General features: G+C 42.1%; 1 protein-coding gene across 1 annotated transcript; it reads right to left on the reverse strand.

The window, feature by feature from the left end:
• Nucleotides 1–22,873: 22,873 nt before the first annotated feature.
• On the reverse strand, nucleotides 22,874–23,368 carry LOC138887559 (uncharacterized). Its single transcript, XM_070169320.1, has one exon. The coding sequence runs from the start codon at nucleotides 23,366–23,368 to the stop codon at nucleotides 22,874–22,876; it is 495 nt and encodes a 164-aa protein (XP_070025421.1).
• Nucleotides 23,369–23,374: the final 6 nt, after the last annotated feature.

Consider the following 23,374-nt stretch of genomic DNA (forward strand, 5'->3'; position numbering starts at 1 on the left):
AATCTCTTCCTACTGAATCCTTTAGGAGTAATCTATTATTTCCTGCAAACTAATCCTTGATTCTCCCATGTTATAGCACTGTCTTAATATATAACCAAGCATGTTTATCTGCAATTTGTAACTCTGGTGGTTGTGTTCCTGGACCTGTCAATCCTACACTCTTAGCATCGCTTCTAGGATAAATATCAATGTATAGTTTTCACTCATGTGAGATCGATTGACATGAATCTTAATGTTTGCTTGTCCTATTAGTCTATAATTGACATGCTCTTTTACCTACTATGAGTTCTTTAAAATCTTGTGCTATAGTTAATGTCAATCATGTTAAGTTTCACGATCAATTATGTCACGAACCTAAACCCGGACCTGGTTGTGATGGCGCCTCTCGTGAAGACAAGGCCAGCCGACACATTTCCGCTTCATTTTAAGCAATTAAAATAATAAGTATTGAGTCTTTAACATGGTAAAATCCCAAAATAAGTAGTAAAACAGTACAACTTGCGGAAAACAAAACGAACATAGCCCGACATCGGGGTGTCACCAGTCATGAGCATCTATCAATATACTACAAGTCTGAAGAGTCTACATAGTCTAATACAGAGCTAAAACAGAGAAAATAAGATAAGGGAAGAAGCTCTGGGCTGTGAACGCCGGTAGCTACCTAGAAAATCTTCAAATCCACCTGAGCTGGAAGGATCAACACTCGCTAGTGGGATCTGAAGCACTTGAATCTGCACATGAGGTGCAGGAAGTAAAGTGAGTACTCCAACTCAGTGAGTAATAATAATAAATACAGACTAAGTAATAATAATAAATATAGACGGAGTAATAAGAAATCACGTAAAGTACATTACAGGCTATAAGGAAGCAGTAAAAACCAGTAAAAGTAATGAAACGGTGAAAATATACAAAGTCACTTTAGTTCAGTTTAAGCTTCTTAAAATGAATTTTTAAACAGTTAAGCAAGTAAAAGACAGGAAACTAGAAAAGGTAAACATATAAAGAACCGCCCCTCAGTCACAATACCAGCAGAATCAGCCCCTCGGGCAACATATAGAATAATACCAGCCCCCTGGGATCTATCTCATATCACAATGGGTACCCGCCCTCACTGGAGGTGTGCAAACTCCTGGAGGGGCTCTTACGGCCCAAGCGCAATATCAAGTCATCTCGTGGCATAATCACATAGGCTTTTGGCCTTATATCAACAAAGCCACCTCGTGGCGTACAAATCTCACGTCCTCGGCCTCATAACCATAATCAGGTGTTTCTTCACAACATAGGTCATCGGTCTTACTCAGTCAAAATTCTCAAAAGCCACTCGGGCAACAGTAAAACATGATGCTCAGCCTAAAATATTATTTGAAGTGTTAAAGCAGAGTAGACATGGCTGAGTTATGAAAACAGTAGAATATAGCATGACTGAGTATAAGTATAAAGTCAAAATAGTGAGAAAATATCAGTAAAATCCCCTAAGGATTCAAATAGTTGGTACGAGGCCCAAATATGACATTCAACCCAAAGCATGATGAAAACAAATAGTTTTCAGTCAAATAAGCGGTAAAATAGTCATTCGGGACAGACTGAGTCACAATCCCCAATAGTGCACGACCCCACGCTCGTCATCTAACGTGTGCGTCACCTCAGTATAGCACAACAATGTGCAATCCAGGGTTTCATAACCTCAGGACAACATTTACAATCTTTACTCACCTCTACCCGGTCCAAAACTCTAGCTCGCGATGCCTTTGCCCCTCGAATCGGCCTCCGGATGCTCCAAATCTAACCAAAATCAATGCAAAACAATCAAAATATGCTAAGGTAACAAAGCTCACTCGAAAGAAATCAAATTACAACACAAATCCCAAAATTGGCCAAACCCGACCCCTGGGCCCACGTCTCGGATTCCGATAAAAATTACATCAATGGACTCTTTATCACTCCCCTAGTTCATTCATACCAAAAGCATCAAAATCCAACCATAAACGACCCCTCAATTCCCAAATTCTAGGTCTCCAATTACAAGCCCTAGTTCTTCAATTTTTGGCTTAAATTTCATGATTAATTAGGTAGAATTCACATTAGAATCGAGTATCAAGTCCATAAGTCTTACCTCCAAGTGTTTCCCTTTGAATCCCTCTTCAATCCTCTTCAAAAAGCTCCAAAATCGCTCAAAGATGGTGGAAACTAACCCCAAAATCGTGGAGAAGATGACTATTTAAACATTCTGCCCAGGCCTCAATTCCTTCTTCGCGAACGCGGTCAACGCCTCGCGTTCGCGAAGCACAAAATTAACTTCGACCAAAAATCCTCTTACGCGAACGCGTCCAGTCCCTCGCGAACGTGATGGTTCCATAGCTTGACCTTCGCGAACGCGCTCCCCTTCTCGCTAACGCAATGAACAAATCACCCTCAAACCCAGCTGCCCAACTTCCTCAACGCGAACGCAGAGCCTCCCTCGCGAACGCGATGCCCAACGAACCCAGCCCTTTGCGAACGCGGAGCCTTCCTCGCAAACGCGAAGGATAAAATCTCAGCCTCCTCAACTAACTCTTCGCGAACGCGAGGGCCTACTTGCGAACGCGAAGGCCATTTCTCTGCAACACTGAATAGCAATTTTCTGTAACTCTTAACATCTAAAAATAATCCAATTGACCACCCGAAACTCACCCGAGGCCCCCGGGACCTCAACCAAACATGCCAACATATCCCATAAGATCATTCAAACTTGTTCCAATGTTCGGAACGCTCAAGACAACATCAAAACCCCAAATTCGCATCGGATTCAAGCCTAAGAATTCCAAAATCTTCTAAATTATGCTTTTGATAAAAAAAACCCAACCAAACCATGTTCGAATGACCTGAAATTTTATATAGACATCCCAAATGAAACAACGGAACTACTGAAACTCTCAGAATTATATTCCGACCCCTATATCAAAATCTCACCTATCAACCGAAAAATGCCAAAAATCCAATTTCGCCAATTCAAGCCCAAATCTACTCCGGACCTCCAAAACACCTTCCGATCACGTTCCTGAGTCCCAAATCATCTCTCGAAGCTATACGAACCATCGGAACTCACATACGAGCCCTCTAACACATAAGTCGACATATGGTTCACTTTTCCAACTTAAGCTTCCTCAAAAGAGACTAAGTGTCTCAAACCTTACCAAATCCTTTCCAAACCCGAGAAAACTAACCCGATCATTCATAGAACCGATAAACAAAGCAATAAGAAGAAGAAATGGGGGAAACAGAGCGGTAACTCATGAGACGACTGGCCAGGTCGTCACATCCTCCCTTTCTTAAACAAATGTTCATCCTCGAACGAGTCAAGAAACATACCTGAAGCCTCAAACAGGTGAGGATATCTGTTCCGCATCTCCCGCTCGGTCTCCCAAGTAACCTCCTCCATGGGCTGACCTCTCCACTACACTTTTACTGAAGCTATATCCTTTGATCTCAACTTTCGAACCTGACGCTCCAAAATGGTTGTTGGCTCCACATCATAAGTCAAATCACCATCAAACTGAACCATGCTGAAATCTAGAACATGAGACGGATCCCCAATATACTTCCAAAGCATAGAAACATGAAATACCTGATGCACACTCAACAAGGTGGGTGGCAAAGCAAGCTCATAAACCACCTCCCCAATCCTCTAAGCACCTCAAAAGGCCCAATGAACCGAGGAATCAATTTACCCTTCTTACCAAACCTCATAACACCCTTCATGGGTGAAACCTTCAACAAAACCTTCTCACCAACCATGTAGGACACATCCCGAATCTTACTATCAGCATAACTCTTTTGCCTCGACTGCGTTGTACGAAGCCTCGCCTAAATTACCTTCACCTTTTCTAAAGCATTCTACACCAAGTCTGTCCCCAATAGCCTAGCCTCACCAGGCTCAAACAAATCAACTGGAGATCTACACCGCCTTCCATACAAAGTCTCATATGGAGCCATCTAAATACTCGACTGGTAGTTGTTGTTATAAGCAAACTCTGCAAGCGGTAGAAACTGATCCCATGACCCTCCGAAATCAATGACACAAGCACGCAACATGTCCTCTAATATCTAAATAATGCTCTTGGACTGCCCGTCTGTCTGAGGGTGAAAAGTTATGCTCAACCCAACCTGAGTACCCAACTCTCGCTGCACAGACCTCCAAAAATACAAAGTAAACTGAGTGCCCCTATCTGAGATGATGGAAACTGGGACACCATGCAAACGAACAATCTCCCGAATATAGATCTCTGCCAACTGCTCTGAAGAATAGGTAGTACACACAAGAATGAAGTACGCGAACTTAGTCAGCCGATCCACAATCACCCAGATAGCATCGCACTTCTTCAAAATCTGTGGGAGCCCAACTACAAAGTCCATGGTGATCCGCTCCCACTTCCACTCTGGAATATCCATCCGCTGAAGCAAGCCACCCAGTCTCTAATGCTCATATATCACCTGCTGACAATTGAGACACCGAGCTACAAATCCTACAATGTCTTTCTTCATTCTCCTCCACCAATAATGTTGTCTCAGATCCTAATACATCTTCATGGAACCCGTATGAATGGAATACCACAAGCTATGGCCCTCCTCTAGAATCAACTCCCGAAACCCATCCACATTGGACACACAAATCCGGCCATGCATCCTCAACACCCCATCATCACCAATAGTCACATCTCTAGCATCATCGTGCTGAACTCTGTCCCTAAGGACAAGTAAATGAGAATCATCATACTGGAGCTCTCTAATGCGATCATATAAGGAAGACCGAGAAATCACACAAGCTAATACCCGACTGGCCTCCGAAATATCTAACCTCACGAACCGATTGGCCAAGGCCTGAACATCAACTGCAAGAGATCTCTCCCCAACTGGAATATATGCCAAACTCCCCATACTCACCGCCTTTCAGCTCAAAGCATCGGCCACCACATTGGCCTTCCCTGGATGGTACAGTATAGTGATATCATAATCCTTTAGTAACTCCAACCATCTCCGCTGTCTCAAATTGAGATCCTTCTGTTTGAACAAGTTCCGGAGGTTACGATGATCAGTAAAAACCTCACAAGATGCACCATACAAGTAATGCCTCCAAATCTTTAACGTGTGAACTATGGCAGCCAACTCCAAATCATAAACGGGGTAGTTCTTATCATGGGGCTTCAACTGACTAGAAGCATAAGCAATAACTCTACCATCCTACATCAATACACACCCAATACCAACTCTCGAAGCATCACAATACATGGTATATGAACCTGAAGCTGATGGCAAAACTAATACTGAAGTTGTGGTCAAGGCTGTCTTGAGCTTCTATAAGCTCTCCTCACACTCATCCGACCATACAAATAAAGCACCCTTCTGAGTCAACTTGGTCAAGGGCGATGCGATCGATGAGAATTCCTAAACAAACTAACAATAATAGCCTACCAAACCAAGAAAGATGCGAATTTTTGTGGCTGAGGATGGTCTGGGCCAACTCTGAACCGCCTCTATCTTCTTCGGATCAACCTGAATACCCTCGTTGGACACCACATGCCCCAAGAAAGCCACTGAACTGAGCCAAAACTCACACTTGGAGAATATTGCATAAAGCTTCTCCTCCCTCAATCTCTGCAATACCACTCTCAAATGCTCCGTGTGCTCCTCCTGACTACACAAATACACCAGAATATCATCAATGAAGACTATGACAAACGAGTCGAGATAAGGTCGGAACACACTGTTCATCAAATGCATGAACACTGCTGGGGCATTGGTCAACCCAAAAGACATCATCAAAAACTCATAATGACCATATCGGGTCTTGAAAGTTGTCTTTAGAATATCCAAGTCCCTGATCTTCAACTGATGATAACCTGAATGGAGATCAATCTTGAAGAACACTCTCGCTCCCTGAAGTTGGTCGAATAAATCATCAATGCGAGGTAAAAAATACTTGTTCTTAACTGTTACTTTGTTCAATTGCCTATAATCAATACACATCCTCATAATGTCATCCTTCTTCTTCACAAATAGAACCGGCCCACCCCCAAAGGCGTCACACTAGGCCGAATAAACCCCTTATCAAGGAGTTCCTAAAGCTGCTCCTTTAACTCCTTCAACTCCATTGGTGCCATACGATACGATGGAATAGAGATGGGCTAAGTGCCCGGCACCAGGTCAATACCAAAGTCAATATCCAAGTTCAGTGGGATGCCCGGCGGGTCTGCAGGAAACACATCGGGAAAATCCCTCCCAACTAGAACAGAATCAATATTGGGAATCTCTGCACCAACATCCCTCACAAAGGCTAGATACGAAAGACAACCCTTCCCAACCATACGTTGGGCCTTCAAGAATGAGATCACTCTACTGGGAAAATAATCAGTCAAACCTCGCCACTAAATCCGTGGTACACCTGGTATAGCCAAAGTGATTGTCTTGGCATGACAGTCCAGAATAGCACGACACGGAGATAGCCAATCCATTCCCAAAATAACATCGAAATCCACCAAACATAATAGTAAGAGATCCACTCGGGTCTCCATACCCCCAATACGCACCACACACGACCTAGACACACGGTTTACAACAACAATATCTCCCACCAAGGTAGATACATGAACATGTAAAGCAAGAGACTCACGAAGCGTACCTAAATAACGAGCAAAGTATGATGACACATAAAAAAGGTGGAACCAGGATCAAATAATACAGAAGCAACTCTATGGCAAACTGAGACAATACCTGTAATAACAGCACCGAAAGTAATAACATCGGGTCTAGCTAGAAGTGCATAGAAATAGGCCTTACTGCCACCTGATCAACCTCCCCCTCTAGGGAAACCCCTAGCTGACTGACCTCCACCCCTAGCAGGTTGGGCGGGTGGTGGTGAAGTAACTGGTGCTGAAGACGATGGCTGACTCCTCTACTGAGATGAACTCGCAAGGCGACGAGGACACTGCCTCCACATATGACCCATCTCTCCACACTCATAGCAACTCCCCAGTGTTGGAGAAGGGGGATGAAGGGAACCCTTCGCACCGGAATGACTAGCAGATGTACCTGGCATAGAATAGCCCTGAACTGATGGAGCACATGACGAAATCTGAGCTGGAAGGGCACTACGTGATGACTAGCCCTAATGAGAACTATGAGACCCATGACCCAATGATTCCCCATGATAACCTGGGCGAGCTGGTTGAGCATACCTGAATGGACAACCTCTGTCGTGCTGAAACTGGCCTCTCGAAGGAGCACCACTATAACTACCAGATCATCGAGGCCTCTTGGTCTCCCTCTCCTCTCACTCCTGGCGACAAACTGACTCAATTTCACGAGCAATGTTTACAACCTCCTCAAAAGTAGCACCAGTCACCCTCTCCCTGGTCATAAGAATACGAAGCTGATAAGTGAGGCTATTAACAAACCTCCTAATCCTCTCTCTATCTGTCGGAACCAACCAAATTGCATGGCGAGCTAACTGAAATAACCGCATCTCATACTGCATCATAGTCATCTCTCCCTATGCAACCACTCAAACTGCCTGCGCAGCTCCTCTTTGCAAGACTGTGGCACATACTTCTCCAAAAAGAGAACGGAGAATTGCTGCCAGGTAAGGGGTGCTACACCAACAGGCCTACACCTCTCAAAAGCCTCCCACCAAGTGAAGGTATCTCTAGAAAACTGATAAGTAGTGAAAGCGACCCCGCTGGTCTCCAGAATACCCATTGTACGAAGCATCCTCTGAAACCTATCTAAGAAACCCTGGGCATCCTCGCTCTCTGCACCACTGAAGGTTGGAGGCTGAAGTCTACCAAACCTCTCCAACCTACACTGCTCGTCCTCTGGCATGGCAGGTACTACATAATCCTGATCAGCTATAACCGGTTGGGTTGGATGTGCCCCCGGTGTCTGAAGTCCCTGCACGACCTGCTCAGGTGTGCGAGCGGCGGGAGTTTGAGTGCCTCCCCCCGCCTGAGAAGTAGTTGCGGCTGTAGTGACTGAAACCGCCTGAGCTAGGCTAGTGCAAATTTATAGGATCTGAGCCAAGGCCTCCTAAAGACCTGGAATTACAAGGGGCACAGCTAGTGCCTAAGCTGTGCTGCTGGAGCATCCACAACTAGGACATGATCTTGAACTGGGGCGGCTGATGGATCTGTAGGTGCTGCCTTAGCTATTGTGCGGGCCACACCCCTACCCTTACCGTGACCACGACCACGTCTTCGGTCTCTAGTGGCCACAGCTGGTGGTACTGGTGGTCGTGCATCTTGACCGGTAGTGCATGTCCTCACCATCTGTGAGAGAATAAAATAACAGAAGTTTAGTACTCGGATCAAGAAATTTGCACGACAAGAATTTCAAGAATATGAAGTTTTCCTAAAGGTTCTGCAACCTCTCGAGGATAAATACAAACGTCTCTGTACCTATCCATAAGACTCTACTAAACCTGCTCATGACTCGTGACACCTATGTAACCTAGGCTCTGATACCAACTTGTCACGATCCTAAACCCGGACCCAATCATGATGACACCTCTCGTGAAGACAAGGCCAACTGACACATTCCCACTTCATTTTAAGCAATTAAAATAATAAGTATTGAGTCTTTAACATGGTAAAATCCCAAAATAAGAAGTAAAACAGTACAACTTGCGGAAAACAAAACCAACACAACCCGACATCGAGGTGTCAACAGCCATGAGCATCTATTAATATACTACAAGTATGAAGAGTCTACATAGTCTACAGAGCTAAAACATAGACAATAAGATAAGGGAAGAAGATTTGGGCTACAAACACTGGCAGCTACCTAGAGAATCTCTAAATCCGCCTGAGCTGGAAGGATCAACACTCGCTAGTGGGATCTAAAGCGCCTGAATCTGCACACGGGGTGCTGGGAGTAAAGTGAGTACTCCAACTTAGTGAGTAATAATAATAAATGCAGATTAAGTAATAAGAAATCACGTAAAGCACATTACAGGCTATAAGGAAGCAGTAAACTCTAGTAAAAGTAATGAAACAATGAAAATATGCAAAGTCACTTTAGTTCAGTTTAAGCTTCTTAAAATGCCTTTTTAAACAATTAAGCAAGTAAAAGACAAGCAACTAGAAAAGGTAAACACATAAAGAACCGCCCCTCGGGCACAATACCAATAGAATCAGCCCCTCGGGAAACACATGGAACAATACTAGCCCCTCGGGCTCTATCTTATATCACAATGGGTACTCGCACTCACTGGGGGTGTGCAGACTCTTGGAGGGGCCCTCTATGGCCCAAGCGCAATAATCAAGCCATCTCGTGGCATAATCACATAGGCTCTCGACCTCATATCAACAAGACACCTTGTAGTGTACAAATCTTAGGCCCTCGGCCTCATAACCATAATTAGGTATTTCCTCACAACATAGGCCCCCATCCTTACTCAGTCAAAATTCTCACAAGCCACTCAAGCAACAATAAAACATGATGCTCAGCCTAAAATATTATTTAAAATATCATTTTAAGTGTTAAAGCAGAGTAGATATGGCTGAGTTATGAAAACAGTGGAATATAGCATGATTGAGTACAAGTATAAAGTCAAAACAATGAGAAAATATCAGTAAAAATCCCCTAATGGTTCAAATAGTTGGCACGAGGCCCAAATATGGCATTCAGCCCAAAGCATGATGATAACAAATAGTTTTCAGTCAAGTAAGCGGTAAAATACTCATTCGGGATGGACTAAGTCACAATCCCCAATAGTGCACGACCCCACGCTCGTCATCTAGCATGTGAGTCACCTCAATATAGAACAACAATGTGCAATCCGGGGTTTCATACCCTCAGGACAACATTTACAATCATTACTCACCTCTACCAGGTCCAAAACTCTAGCTCGCGATGCCTTTGACCCTCGAATCGATCTCCGGATGCTCTATATATAACAAAAATCAACGCAAAACCATCAAAATATGTTAAGGGAACAAAGCCCACTCAAAAGAAATAAAATTACAATACAAATCCCAAAATTGGCCAAACCCGATCCCCGGGCCCACGTTTTGGATTCTGATAAAAATCACATCAATGGACTCCTTATCACTCCCCGAGTTTATTCATACCAAAAGCATCAAAATCCAACCACAAACGACCCCTCAAATCCCAAATTCTAGGTCTCCAATTGCAAGCCCTAGTTCTTCAATTTTTGGCTTAAATTCCATGATTAATTAGGTAGAATTCACATTAGAATCAAGTATTAAGTCCATAAATCTTACTTTCAAGTGTTTCCCCTTGAATTCCTCTTCAATCCTCTTCAAAAAGCTCCAAAATCACTCAAAGATGGTGGAAATTAACCCTAAAATCGCGGACAAGATGACTATTTAAACATTCTGCCCAGGCCTCAATTCCTTCTTCGTGAACGCGGTCAACGCCGGGCGTTCGCAAAGCACAAAGTTTACTTTGACCATAAATCCTCTTACTCAAACGCGTCTAGTCCCTCGCGAACGTGATGGTTCCTCAGCTTGACCTTCGCAAGCGCGCTCCCCTTCTCGCGAACGCGATGAACAAATCACCCTCAAACCCAGCTGCCCAACTTTCTCTACGCGAAAGCGGAGCCTCCCTCGCGAACGCGATGCACAACGAACCCAGCCCTTCGCGAACGTGGAACCTCCCTCGCGAACGCGAAGGCTAAAATCTCAGCCTCCTCAACTAACCCTTCACGAATGTGAGGGCCTACTCGCTAACGCGAAGGCCATTTCTCTGCAACACTTAACAACAATTTTCTACAACTCTCAACATCTAGAAATGATCCGATTGACCACCCGAAACTCACCCGAGGTCCCTGGGACCTCAACCAAACATGCCAACATATCCCATAAGATCATTCAAGCTTGTTACAATCTTCGAAATGCTCAAGACAACATCAAAACACCAAATTCGCATCGGATTCAAGCCTAAGAATTCCAAAATCTTCTAAATTACGCTTTTGATACAAAACCCAACCAAACCATGTCCGAATGACCTGAAATTTTGCACAGACATCCCAAATGACATAACGGAACTGCTGCAACTCTCAGAATTCAATTGCAACCCCTATATCAAAATCTCACCTATCAACCGGAAAACGCCAAAAATCCAATTTCGCCAATTCAAGCCTAAATCTACTCCGGACCTCCAAAATACCTTACGATCATGCTCCTGAGTCCCAAATCACCTCCCGAAGCTATCCAAACCATCAGAACTCACATATGAGCCCTCTAACACATAAGTCAACATCCGATTAACTTTTCCAACTTAAGCTTCCTCAAAAGAGACTAAGTATCTCAAACCTTACCAATTCCTTTCCGAGAGCCAACCAACCTGATCATTCATAGAACCGATAAACAAAGCAATACGAAGTAGAAATGGGGAAACAAAGCGGTAACTCATAAGATGACTGGTCGGGTCGTCACAAGTTAAGTAATAGGTTTGCCAAATTGTGCCCATTAGCATGTTGTTATGCTATTTGCAACCACATTCTCATTAGGTTATCATGTTAAAATTTTCATATAAAGAATGTACTCTACCTGCTTCTTGTTCATGATTCTATTAGACTATTACTTAAAGGTCTTTAGGTTGTTTCTGGATCATGCTTTACTTTGAAACCCTTTGAAATGATTTGTTGTCCTATGATGCTCAACCTTGTCACTATCAAACCCTATTTCTAGAATTACAAATATAATTTTATCTTATATGTGTCTTGTGTGCATTTCTATTTAGTACGATCCTATTTATATGTCCTGGCTAGAATTGTTGATTGTTGCAGCTATAAGAACTAAGTGTTTAAGTTGTTTTATGAGTATTGTATCACTTGCATAGCTAAATTTAGCATTTTTTGGGTGAGAAAGTTATACATTGGGCCTGGAAATGGGCCATGTGTGTTGTTGGATGATAACTAGGGATTCTAGCCAATTTTATGCTCCTTTTTGCTTAGGTTTTGGATTAAAAATGTATACAAGTAATCCCGAAAGCTAACTTATTGTGCTTGTTTGTAGTGTTTGGTCAATAAAAGTGACAAGGAAGTCATAACCAGCTCAAAAGGAGTGAAACCTGCACAAGTTCAAAGTTGAGTCAAAAAAGCGCTGACAGCGAAGAAACAAACGTGGACGCGGAGCGTCCACCGCTGAGGAGGTCTTGTTTACGCTCTCAGTAGTGGCAAAGTTCAGAGAGTGTGTTTTGGGCTTAACAAGTCACCGCTTCCCGCGGTGAAATTGTGTAGCAGCGGTCATTTTATCACCCTCAACAGAAGCCAAATTTAGAGGACCAAAAGTTGAGCTAAAAGTTGAAGACCGCAGTTCGCGCTTGATTTTGCGCGGTCGTGGTAGTCATAGCGCTGCAGCAGTCTATATTTCGCTGTCAGCGGTACCTCCGTAGGGGCATTTTTGTCCAAAATTTAGCTGTGTACAAATAGTTCTTTTTCAGATTTTTAGGTCATCCGTTGTTGAGAGGAACACGTGAACAACCATTTTTAGCCTTTTGAGTAATTTTAGAGCTTGATTAACCATTAATCTTACATTCTTCTCTTGTAATTACTTTTTATGAGTTATATTTCATCTAAATCTTTTATTTATTCTTTGAGTAGCTAAACCCATTAGCTAGGGTTGTGGCTCAACCCCAGTGTGGGTATTTAATGGGTCTTCAATTTTAGGGCTTAAATGTTTATAGGTGAATGATATTTGGCTTGATTTATGCTTTAAATGTTGAATTGGTGGTTGCAAACACTGATTTGTGCCTTTTTGACTTAGGATCTTCTTGAGAAAGAGAGACTAAGTCTAGAAAATTCAAGCTTTGGGGTTCATTCAAGAGATTGATAGCCTCAATTAAAGGGTTAAACCTAGAGATAGTAATACCCGACTTGAGCTATATTTGCTTGCATTGTTTGACAGCCAATTGGGGATTGAGAAAGTCAATTAGGGCAAAGTCACTCAAACTACCGAGAGGTATAGAGCGAGTAGTTACGTGCAATGGCTATATCATGATCCCAATTATAACAAGTTTGCCCTAAGTTTTAGATCCCGTTAGATACCCACCTAGGTGCAAGTTACTTCCCTAGTGCCTTTAGACCAATTAAGAAAACCCTACAAAAATACCATACTTAGCTTATTTTCATGTATCATTAGTATTGAAGTAGAATAGTAAACAAACAAAGAATTATTGGAAGTGTAATTAAGAACATCGCACATTGCTAGATTAGGTAGCAACCCAATTCCAAACATATCTTAGCTCCCTGTGGATTCGATCCCGACCTTTTGGGTAAAAGCTGCATCGACCGCTCTTGCCACTCTATAGTGGTATAGGGTTGGAACCGATCATTGGATTCGAGGCACTGAATTCAGGAGCACTCTGATTGTCTTGTGAGCCTGTGGTTTGGGCATGTCGTTTGTCCGGAGAATAAGACTATTGAAGGCTTGGGATATCCCTAGTTACTTTGTTTTGGGCCTGTAATTGCTTTAGTAGTCTTGTATTTGCTTCAGCCTATGCTTCGTCATTTTCAAGTCTATATTATTTCATTCTTGGGCCTGTAATAATCTGTAAACAAACAATTGGGGTACTAGTGAAATTGGAAAAACTGGTATATTCTAATTCTTTCATAAAAGGGTAGAGGACATGCGTATATGGTCTATGTGGTCTAATTGTTCAACATGCCTTATATGCTATTTAGTTTCATGTGTAGAAAGCATGCCTATAGGAATCACGCACACAGGACACTTCATTTGTCAGATATGTTGCACTTGTTTCTATGTCTACTATTCAACACTCTTAGATAACATGTCTATACGACATAGCAATTCAACATTTTTACTTACATGAATACCATGACTATAGGATCTTAACTAATTAATCAATTACTTCGGGTTGTTTTTGTACCGTTTCATTTAGGCAGCATGCCTATAAGATGTTAAACGCATGCCTTGCTGATATCTAGATACCTGATAATAGGCTACTAGATAATAGGCTATACTCATGTAGTTTAGCGATCATTTACGCCCCAAATTAGCTATACTTTATTGCTATATGAAGGTTAAATGACAACAAATGGCTCTAATTATGAATTTTGTGCTTTGCAGGAGCAAGTCCTGATTATAAAGACATTAAACAGTGTTTGGAGTTAATTTGGAGCAAGGAAGGCCAATCGAAGGTGAGTGCGCATGAAAGAAGAAGGAAAAAATGGAAGACAGTTGAGCTCCATGAGCGTAGTCCAACCACGGCCGCACTCATGCCGCGCTCGTCAGGCAAAAAAGAATGCAATATGCGCGGTCTGACCGCAGTCTAAGCGATGTCGTGCTCGTCACTCCAAGGAACTTTATTTCAGGGGTAAATTCATAAGTTCAAGGGCAACTCTCCTTAACTTATAAGAAGCCCAGTACTCCCAAAAAGAAGGTATCAAGGTTTTTGAAGGATTATTGAAGGCAAGAAGAGGCAGGAGGCAAGGCGAAAGATTCGGTATAGAGTTTTACCTTTCTTCCTCTTGTTTTAATCATTAATGATGAATTCTACTACTATGATTATGAAAATGATTATGTGTAGCTAAACTCTTAATCTAGAGTTTTGATGGAAGCTCTTGGAGGATAAATTTCTTGATATGTTAATATAGATTTGCCATAGTATTTTCTCTGTTTGTTCACCTATATTGTGATTACTATTGATTGAAGGACCCTCAATCGGCTGTGCCTATTTAGTATGCATTACTTGGGAGAGAGTGTATATTTAGGTAGTTGTTGAACAACACCACTTCTAACGTATATTAGGGATCAATACGAAGGGTTTAAAGGTGGGATTAGGGATAACAAAACCTTGGGTGCGATCTAAGTGAGCTGTAACTAAAGCCGGCTAGCATAATTCGGGAGAATATGTCTAGTATATTATTGTAATTACTCGAGAGAGAGTTACGACAGTCAGAGTGCTCATGATCGATAGAGAAGACTTAGGCAAATTTATAGCAAACACATCGGAAAGGATTCCGAAAAGAGGGGAAATCAGAACCTTAGACCATTCTTATTCTTGCTTACAACCAGTTTATAGCTACTTTTTAATTACTGCATTTCTATTACATAATATTTAGTTAGTAAGCACCCAATTTCTTACTCAAATATCTCTAAAGATTGAATATGTGAATTTCTGTGAGTCCAATAGCTGTGATCGATAGGTTAATTCCCTGTGGGATTTGACTCTGGACTTGTTAACCGAAATATATTTGCAGCGACTGCTTTGTCCTTTTTATAAGTCATATTTGGGCGCGATTAATGCCATGCCTATAGGACTTCAAATAATCAATTGATCAATTGCTTCTATTACTTCTAGTGCACTACTCATTTAAATATCATGGCTATAGGATTCTAATATTCCAATCGAGTATTCCCGTTATTTTCATTACACATTCCCCTATCTAAAATGCATGTCAATAAAACCAGCATTAGTAATTCAGACTGATTGTTTTCATTGCCTATTTATGCAAAACGATTAGATAACATGTCTATAGGACTTGCAACATTCAATTTTCCTATACGTTAGTTCAGAAATTACCGCACTGCCCATATAATACTGGAAATCAGAATCACATAGAAATCCTGCCTATAGGATGCAACGAATAACATCATATACTGCCTAATCTAAAAATCTGTGACTGATCGCGTGTTTTTTGTGCTTATGTGTGGAGGCTAAGTTGAGCCTTTCATTGTTATTATGTGCAGTCCTACCTGTTTTGAATGTCGCCTAGTTTTTATCATTTTGAGCATCCTAAGTAATGTTTAGAACCACTCAAATAGTAGGTCCAAAGCCTTCTGGACCATAGGTATGGAACGGGTAATGCACGCATAGGACACGACTTAGAATTGAATTAGAGTGCCTTTAAGTAAAAGACTTCAACATAATAATTGGGTAGCAGGAGATGATAGTATGTGCCCGCTGAATAATATGAGCAACCCCCTACATTAAGGAAGTTGCGAAGTATTATTTATGTTGCACGGGGTGATTCTTTAGGCTAAAAAACTTAGGACCCCCCCCCCTTTTCCTTTATACATTTGTTACCTACACTTAGTTAATATAGACCAATGTAGTTGTATCCTTGTAGTCATATTAAGATTTGTACCAATTCTCATATGTTATAATAAGACTCTTCGACTTCTAATCTCTCTTTATTTATTTGATCACCTAGCCTAATTACATAATACACATAGTTTAAACTCCAGCCGGGACTCATAGTTGTGGACCTCGAAGAGTGTCTAACACCTTCTCTCCGAGGTAATTTAAGCCTTTACCCGATCTTTAGTAGCGTTGACTAGTCAAACAAAATTATTCACAAATAGGTGCCCTAATGCACCTTAAAAATCGTTAGGTGGCAATTCTTTTTTTAATACCCATTTAAAAGAGTTGTCACATGTCGAAGCCCGCTTTCACGAGAAAAGGGGGCGCAACAATTCTATTTCAATGAGGGCATATGGAATTCTTAGTGCTTCTATTATCCCCATAATCCTATAACCAGAATCCAGATAGTGTTTTAACGATTAGTTAAAACAGGAAAAGAACTTCAAGCCAGGAAATAAGATTTGTGACCAGAATTAAAATATAATTTTAACGCTATTAGAAAAACTCCCTATATTACACCTTTTGGTCCTTTTATCAGATGTTTCCTAAGGCATGGACAAAATTTTGAGCAACCCCTAATTCATGTGATTTTGCTCATAACTTTCTAACCCGTAAAATGAAAAAAATATAACTTGACTCCTACAGAGAATACAAAATGTTTATCTTGAAATGGTATTAACAATTATATTTAATTTATGGTTCTAAAAATACGTGATTTATCTTAATACTAGTTGTTAGGTGAATGTTAAGTGTAAATGAGCAAGAAAGATAAGCAAACCCATATAGTCACAAGGTTGAGGGCCTCGAGCTCAGCGATAGAGGACCTCGAGGGCAGCCTTTAACGGTTGATAATGAGCAATAAATGAACAAACTGAACAAATGATGAACACAATGAATGATGAACGCTAAAGCCGTAGAGTAATTGTTGAGCACGTTTAGGCAAGAAAAGCAGAGAATGTTCTATTATATTCAATCTTCATGTGTGTTACAAAATGACAAGGGTTATATGGGGGGTGGGGGGGTCCCAACATAGTACATGTCTAATAATAATGAGAAAATGCTATTTGTATAGCTGTATAATGGCTTAGTACGGATTTGTACTATTCTTGCAGACTTGGTCAGCTCTAACCACATGCTGTTCCAAGATCGACCATAGTGAACCTTTTATATGTTCCCTCGAGGGACGTACCTCGGGGTCACACTTCACATTCTGCTTTGAGCTTCTCGACATTGGGCGTGGAGAGCCACAGTAGCCCCTAAGTCGAACTTCCCAATATTGGCCATATACAGATAGTCCCCGCATTTTTTAGAATAGAATTATATAAAACGATTATGACCTCGATTTTCTCGAGCCTCTCGTGATGACGTCATGCTCATGACGTAAGAGTTCGAAGTGATCGAGACGTCCCATCGATTCGTCTTCCCCGAAGCATTAAATATACTGCCGGTACATTTTCCCAAAAGCATTGACTATGTCGTCGATCCGTTTCCTTAAAAGCATTGATTGCGCCGTCTATCCTTTTCCAAAAGCATTGAATACACCATCAGTTGCGTCATTGTCTCTCTATAAATGAGGGATTGCTTGAACCAAAACTTCACTCATTATTTCTTCAACAGCCTTTAGTCATTTCCCTTCTCTATCTCCTTTTCTAAACTCCTATTTTTATGGTTAAACCATGTGACCACAAGGTCATACGGCAGCAACTTTGGCAGTTATGCCATGGCTGTTTTTTCAAAGCTTTTCTCCACTGAGTGGGATTATATTGAGTTGTTGTTGTTGTTGTTTTCATTGTTGTTGTTGTTGTTGTTGGCCCGAAATAATGAGAGAAAGGCACCAGGTTCTTTCCGTACAGAAGATATGTGGCCCTTATATCGCTGCTCATCTCTCTTAACTTCAACCTGGTGTGGCGCTTCATTCTTTCCATGGAGTGAGGTGGAAATATCTATTAACTTTTGCATCCCACACTAATACAATGTATTAAGAAGTGTCTTCACAATAGTAGTACTGACGAGACCCATACTTGCCAAGTTTTTCACCAGGTCACAATTTTCTTCGCTTGTTAAAAGCTTTTGCTCTTTGATAGGCTATAGCCTTTTCTTCATCTATTGCTGTTTTGGAGGAGGTTCTCAAAAACGCTGCTTTAAATAGCGAAATGGAGTCCCCGAGGAAAAGTTTCTCGAAGATATTGCTCTTAAGGATATACCCTCGAAAGTAGATTAGGCCTTTTGGCTATTGTTTTTTGCTTCTTTGTTCCTGTGTAAAGGCTCTTCGTGAGCTTTGTAAACATCTTTTATTAATATAAAAATTTCTTCATTTTGCCTTTGATTTGTGTTGAACTCCATTCTGCCTCCGTTTGTGAAAGTTCCAAGTATATGATTCTAATGATTAGTCCGAATACTGGACCCGGAACATAATAAACCCTTAGGTTTTTCATCGATTAATATGATGCTTCTTAAAGTCCCTTATTGTCCCTCGGACTAAGCTTGGATTGATTTGATGCGAACTTAGGTCACCGGGACTTCTGAGTCCGAGTTGAGTGAGATCTGGGTCTCGATTTTTGAAATAAACCTAGATTTTGTAGGCTTCATTGATAGCCCTCGAGTGGGAGTTTTCTTGAGCTCAGGTAGCCTTTGGACTTGGCAACCAGGTGAGCATTTGCTCGATCATCTGAAAATAAAGATATCCCTTAAGCTTTTACAAATAGACTCCGAGTGATAGTTTGCTCGAACTCGGGTAGCTCTTAATTGAGTAAAAATCTGCTTGAATTTGATATAAAGATAGCCCTGAGGCTTTATAGATAGTCCCCGAGTGAGAACTTACTCAAACTCGGGTAGCCCTTGGGCTTAATAGTCGAGTGAGCATTTGCTCAAACTCAAAATTAGATAGCCCTGAGGCTTTGTAAATAGTCCCCGAGCGAGAACTTACTCGAACTCGGGTAGCCCTTGGGCTTAGTAGTCGAGTGAGCATTTGCTCGAACTCGAAATAAAGATAGCCCTGAGGCTTTGTAAATAGTCCACGAGTGAAAACTTACTCGAACTCGGGTAACTTTTGGGCTTAATAGTTGAGTGAGCGTTTGCTCGGGCTCGAAATAAAGACAGCCTTGAGGCTTTGTAAATAGTCCCTGAGTGAGAACTTACTCGAACTCGGGTAGCTTTGGGGCCTAGTGGTCGAGCGAATGTCTACTCGAACCTGACTCGTATATTGTTCTTAATAATTTCAGACAAACTGACTCCCGATGCTTAGGTCCTGAAGTTAACATCATGACATAAGGGTTAAAGGAACTGAAGGGTTGCTTTTTGTACGATTCCTAAAATCATTAATTTGAGGCAGCCTACGGTCGGCCTCTTGGCTTCTTTAAGAGGGGTGATGCTGCCGCTGCAAATACTCGGGTTAAGACAGCATCTGCTGAGGCAAGACTCAAACTAGCTCGAGCCCTTGACCATGCTCGATGGGAATCTCAAAGGCAGGCTCTCGAAGAGATGCATGGATAGAGCATCGATTTGTCTGCTGAAATAGATAGGGTGAGCGACCTAGAGGAAGAATCAGCAGCTTTGCTTTCTTCCGATGATGTTTCAGCCAGTGGTTCGGTCAGCGGCTCAGACGAGGATGAAAATGAAGGTGAAGTCCCTGAGGGGGAGGAGGCCGTCAATGTTCCAGGGGTCGAAGGCCAAGCTGTTGAAGGCACAACTTCCGAGGGAGTTGTGTCCGGTCAAGTGACACCGACGGTAGATTAGGTTTTTGTTTGTTCCTTTTTTTGTGTATGGGATCCAGGCGTGAGCCTCGCAAATATGTCTTTGTGAACCTTTATTATATATATATATATATATATATATATATATATATATATATATAAGGTTCTTTGCTTTTCATCTTTTCTTGCCTTTCCTTTGCCTTTTTGGTATAAACTTTGATGTTTGTCGATAACCAGCCTGATGTGTTGGACTTATAATATAAACCTCTTAGGTTTTCATGCTCGATGAATGATTGATAATGGTTGACTATTCGAGGTTCTATCCTCGAGTAAAATTTCGACCCGGGGCTATCGACCCTCAAGTTTTTATCACATTGACCCTTAGGCTCTTTAGATCGGCCCTTAGGCTCTTTAGGTTGGCCCTTAGGCGCTTACGCATTGGCTCTTAGGTTCTTTATGTTGGCCCTTAGGCTCTTACATATTGGCCCTTAGGCTCTTTAGGCTGGACCTTAGGCTCTTGCGCATTGGCCCTTAGGATCTTTAGGCTGACCCTTAGGCTTTTACGCATTGGCCCTTAGGCTCTTTTAGATTGGGTCGAGGCAACCTCTAATATGGGTATTGTTTTCCCTCGTTTTGGCTAAAGACTTTTGAAGCTTTGATTATGCCTTGGCATGTTTTATGTTCGTCTGACTCTTCGACGGCTCAAACGAGAACCTCGATTATGAGTCGATATGTGACGATAGCTGAGTACCTCGGGGGTTTGCTCAAAGGCAGAGTTTTCGAAACCTTTTCATTGAAGGTTGATTGTTTCGAAGCCTTTTTATTGTTTGAAGCTGATATTATTGAAGCTCCTTTTCTTATGCCGAGGGTAGCCTGATTAACCAGGTCTTTTCGAAGTATTTGAAGGCCTTTAGTTTTATGGCGACAGTCGAATGTCTCTGAGCTGCGTTAATTCGGTCGTAGTCTTTTAGTTCGACCATAGTCTTTATGTTCAGCCGTAGCCTTTAGTCCCCGGGTGCGGTAACTTCGGCGTCTATATCGAGGGTATGCCTTTTTAAGGGTCTTACAAGTTCGAATATATAGCCTTGGCCTTAGTATCGGGGTTATGCCTTTTTAAGGTGTTATAAATTTGAGTATACCTCGTTGAGTTCTTATAAGCTCGGTATTGCCTCATTGAGGTCTTATAAGTTTGGGCATGCCTCGTTGAGGTCTTACAAATTTGATGTCGCCTCACTAAGGGCTTACGAGCTCGAAGTTGACTGATCAAGATCTTACGAATTCGAGTTTTCGATGGCTCGATAAGCTGACTATTGATGACAGTCCCTGAGTGTTTTGAAAGTTTCTAGCCCTTGAGCCGTCTTACGAGAAAGTAGTGAACTCCTTCAAAGCACAAAGTGTTTTGATAAGCAAATAAGCTTCCTCAATTACCTGACATATGCGTACATGTTTTTTGCTTTTGGAGGCTCGATTATTCTATATGGACACAGTTCATTTGACCGTTTGGTCTAATACAACATTCTCCTATCGAGGTCCTCCTAGGCATAGTTCGATTTCTTTGAAGAGGTGACCTCCCGGGGTGATGCCCCCTAGTATTTGAGGTTGATCGAAGAGAAGCCTTGAATACTTGATGAATTCTTCTTAGGTAGCATTTGGATGGTGCATCATTAAAAACCTCACCGGTAAAACCTGTTTGGAATAAAACCCGATCAAAGGGAAATAGAGTGCAACGCATGCTTTAAAACTCAAGGTTTTCGAGTCGGATGGTGCTTCAACGTCTCCCATAGAACACCTATAAGAAATTAGTATGGGACATATTATACCTTAGCAATAATAGCGTCTGAGCATCGATATGTTCCAATTTCTTGGAATTTGCTCGTCTTCCATGTAGCCAAGTTTGTAGGACCCTTTGCTACTACTCCGAAGACGTGGTACAGTCCTTCCCAGCTTGGGCCTAGCTTCCCTTCAGTTGGGTTTCAAGTGTTGAGGGTGACTTTCCTTAGGACCAAGTCCCCGACTCCGAAGTGTCGGAGGTTTGTTCTCATGTTATAATATCTCTCGATCCTCTATTTTTGGGCGATCCTCTGTTTTTGGGTGGCCATTCGGACTAGTGCAGCCTATCACTTTTTATCTAGTAGCTCGAGAGCTATAGTCATGGCCTCTCTATTTGAGTCCTCGGTGGCATGTCGAAATCTGGTGCTTGGCTCTCCGACCTCGACCAGTATTAAAGCCTCGGACCCGTATACCAAAGAGAGTGGAGTCTCTCCTGTGCTTGACTTCGAAGTTGTTTGGTATGCCCATAGTACTTCGGGCAATACCTCTCTTCATTTTCCCTTCGCATTTTCTAACCTCTTTTTCAAGTTTTGGATGATGGTCTTGTTTGTGGACTCATCCTGTCCATTTGCATATGGGTGATAGGGCGTTGATAGGATCCTCTTTATTTTATGGTCTTCGAAGAATTTCGTCACTTTTCTGCCTATGAACTGCTTCCCATTATCACATGTAATCTCGGAGGGGATCCCGAATTGGAATATGATATGGTCCCAGATGAAGTTAATGACTTCTTTTTCTCTTATCTTCTTGAAGACGTGTACTTCCACCCATTTCGAGAAATAGTCATTCATAAACAGAATAAATCTAGCTTTACCTGGTGCCGTTGGTGGGGGGCCGACGATGTCTATCCCCTATTTCATGAACGACCATGGTGATAAGTTTGAATATAGTTGTTCACTGGGTTGGTGAATCATTGGCGAAAACCTTTGGCATTTGTCACACCTTCGAACAAATTCTGTGGTGTCCTTCTCCATGTTGTCCCAATAGTAGCCTGCTCTGATCACCTTTCGAACCAAAGAATCGGCGCCAGAATGATTTCCACAAGTGCCCTCATGGGTTTCTCAAAGTACATAATCGGTGTTCCCTGGTCCCAAGCATATTTCCAGAGTTTCGTCGAAGGTCCTTCTATGTAGTGTTCCATTCTCGCCGAGTGAAAATCGAGTTGCTTTGGCTCGAAGGTCCCTCGATTCTTTTGGGCCCGTGGACAGCTTCCCATTTCTCAAATAGTCAATGTATTTATTCCTCCAGTCTCATGTTAGACTTGTCGAGTTGATCTCGCTGTGGCCTTCTTCAATCACCGACTTGGATAACTGCATGATAGCCCCCGGGAGTATGTCATCTTTCTCGACGGATGATCCTAGGTTTGTGAGTGCATCAGCCTCACTATTCTGATCTCGAGGAATGTGGACCAGAGTCCGTTCTTTGAAGCGATGCAATATGACCTGAATTTTGTCTAAGTATCTTTGCATCATGTCCTCTCGAACCTCGAAGCTCCTATTTACTTGGTTTACTACCAGAAGGGAATCACATTTTGCTTCGACGACTTTTGCTCCTAAGCTCTTGGCCAGCCCGAGACCAGCAATCATAGCCTCATACTCGGCCTCGCTGTTAATGAATTTCAAAGTTTTTATAGATTGCCTAATCATGCCGCCCATAGGCGGTTTTAGAATAATGCCAAGCCCGGACCCTTTCACATTCGAGCCACCATCAGTGTACAGGGTCCATACCCCCGATGATGTGCCCATTTTTAG

Source organism: Nicotiana sylvestris, chromosome 3 (genome assembly GCF_000393655.2).
Source record: "Nicotiana sylvestris chromosome 3, ASM39365v2, whole genome shotgun sequence".
Taxonomy (NCBI): Eukaryota; Viridiplantae; Streptophyta; class Magnoliopsida; order Solanales; family Solanaceae; genus Nicotiana; species Nicotiana sylvestris.

What these genes read in the sequence shown, in the direction of transcription:
- LOC138887559 (XM_070169320.1), bottom strand. Translation starts at nt 23,368, where the DNA reads ATGGGCACATCATCGGGGGTATGGACCCTGTACACTGATGGTGGCTCG.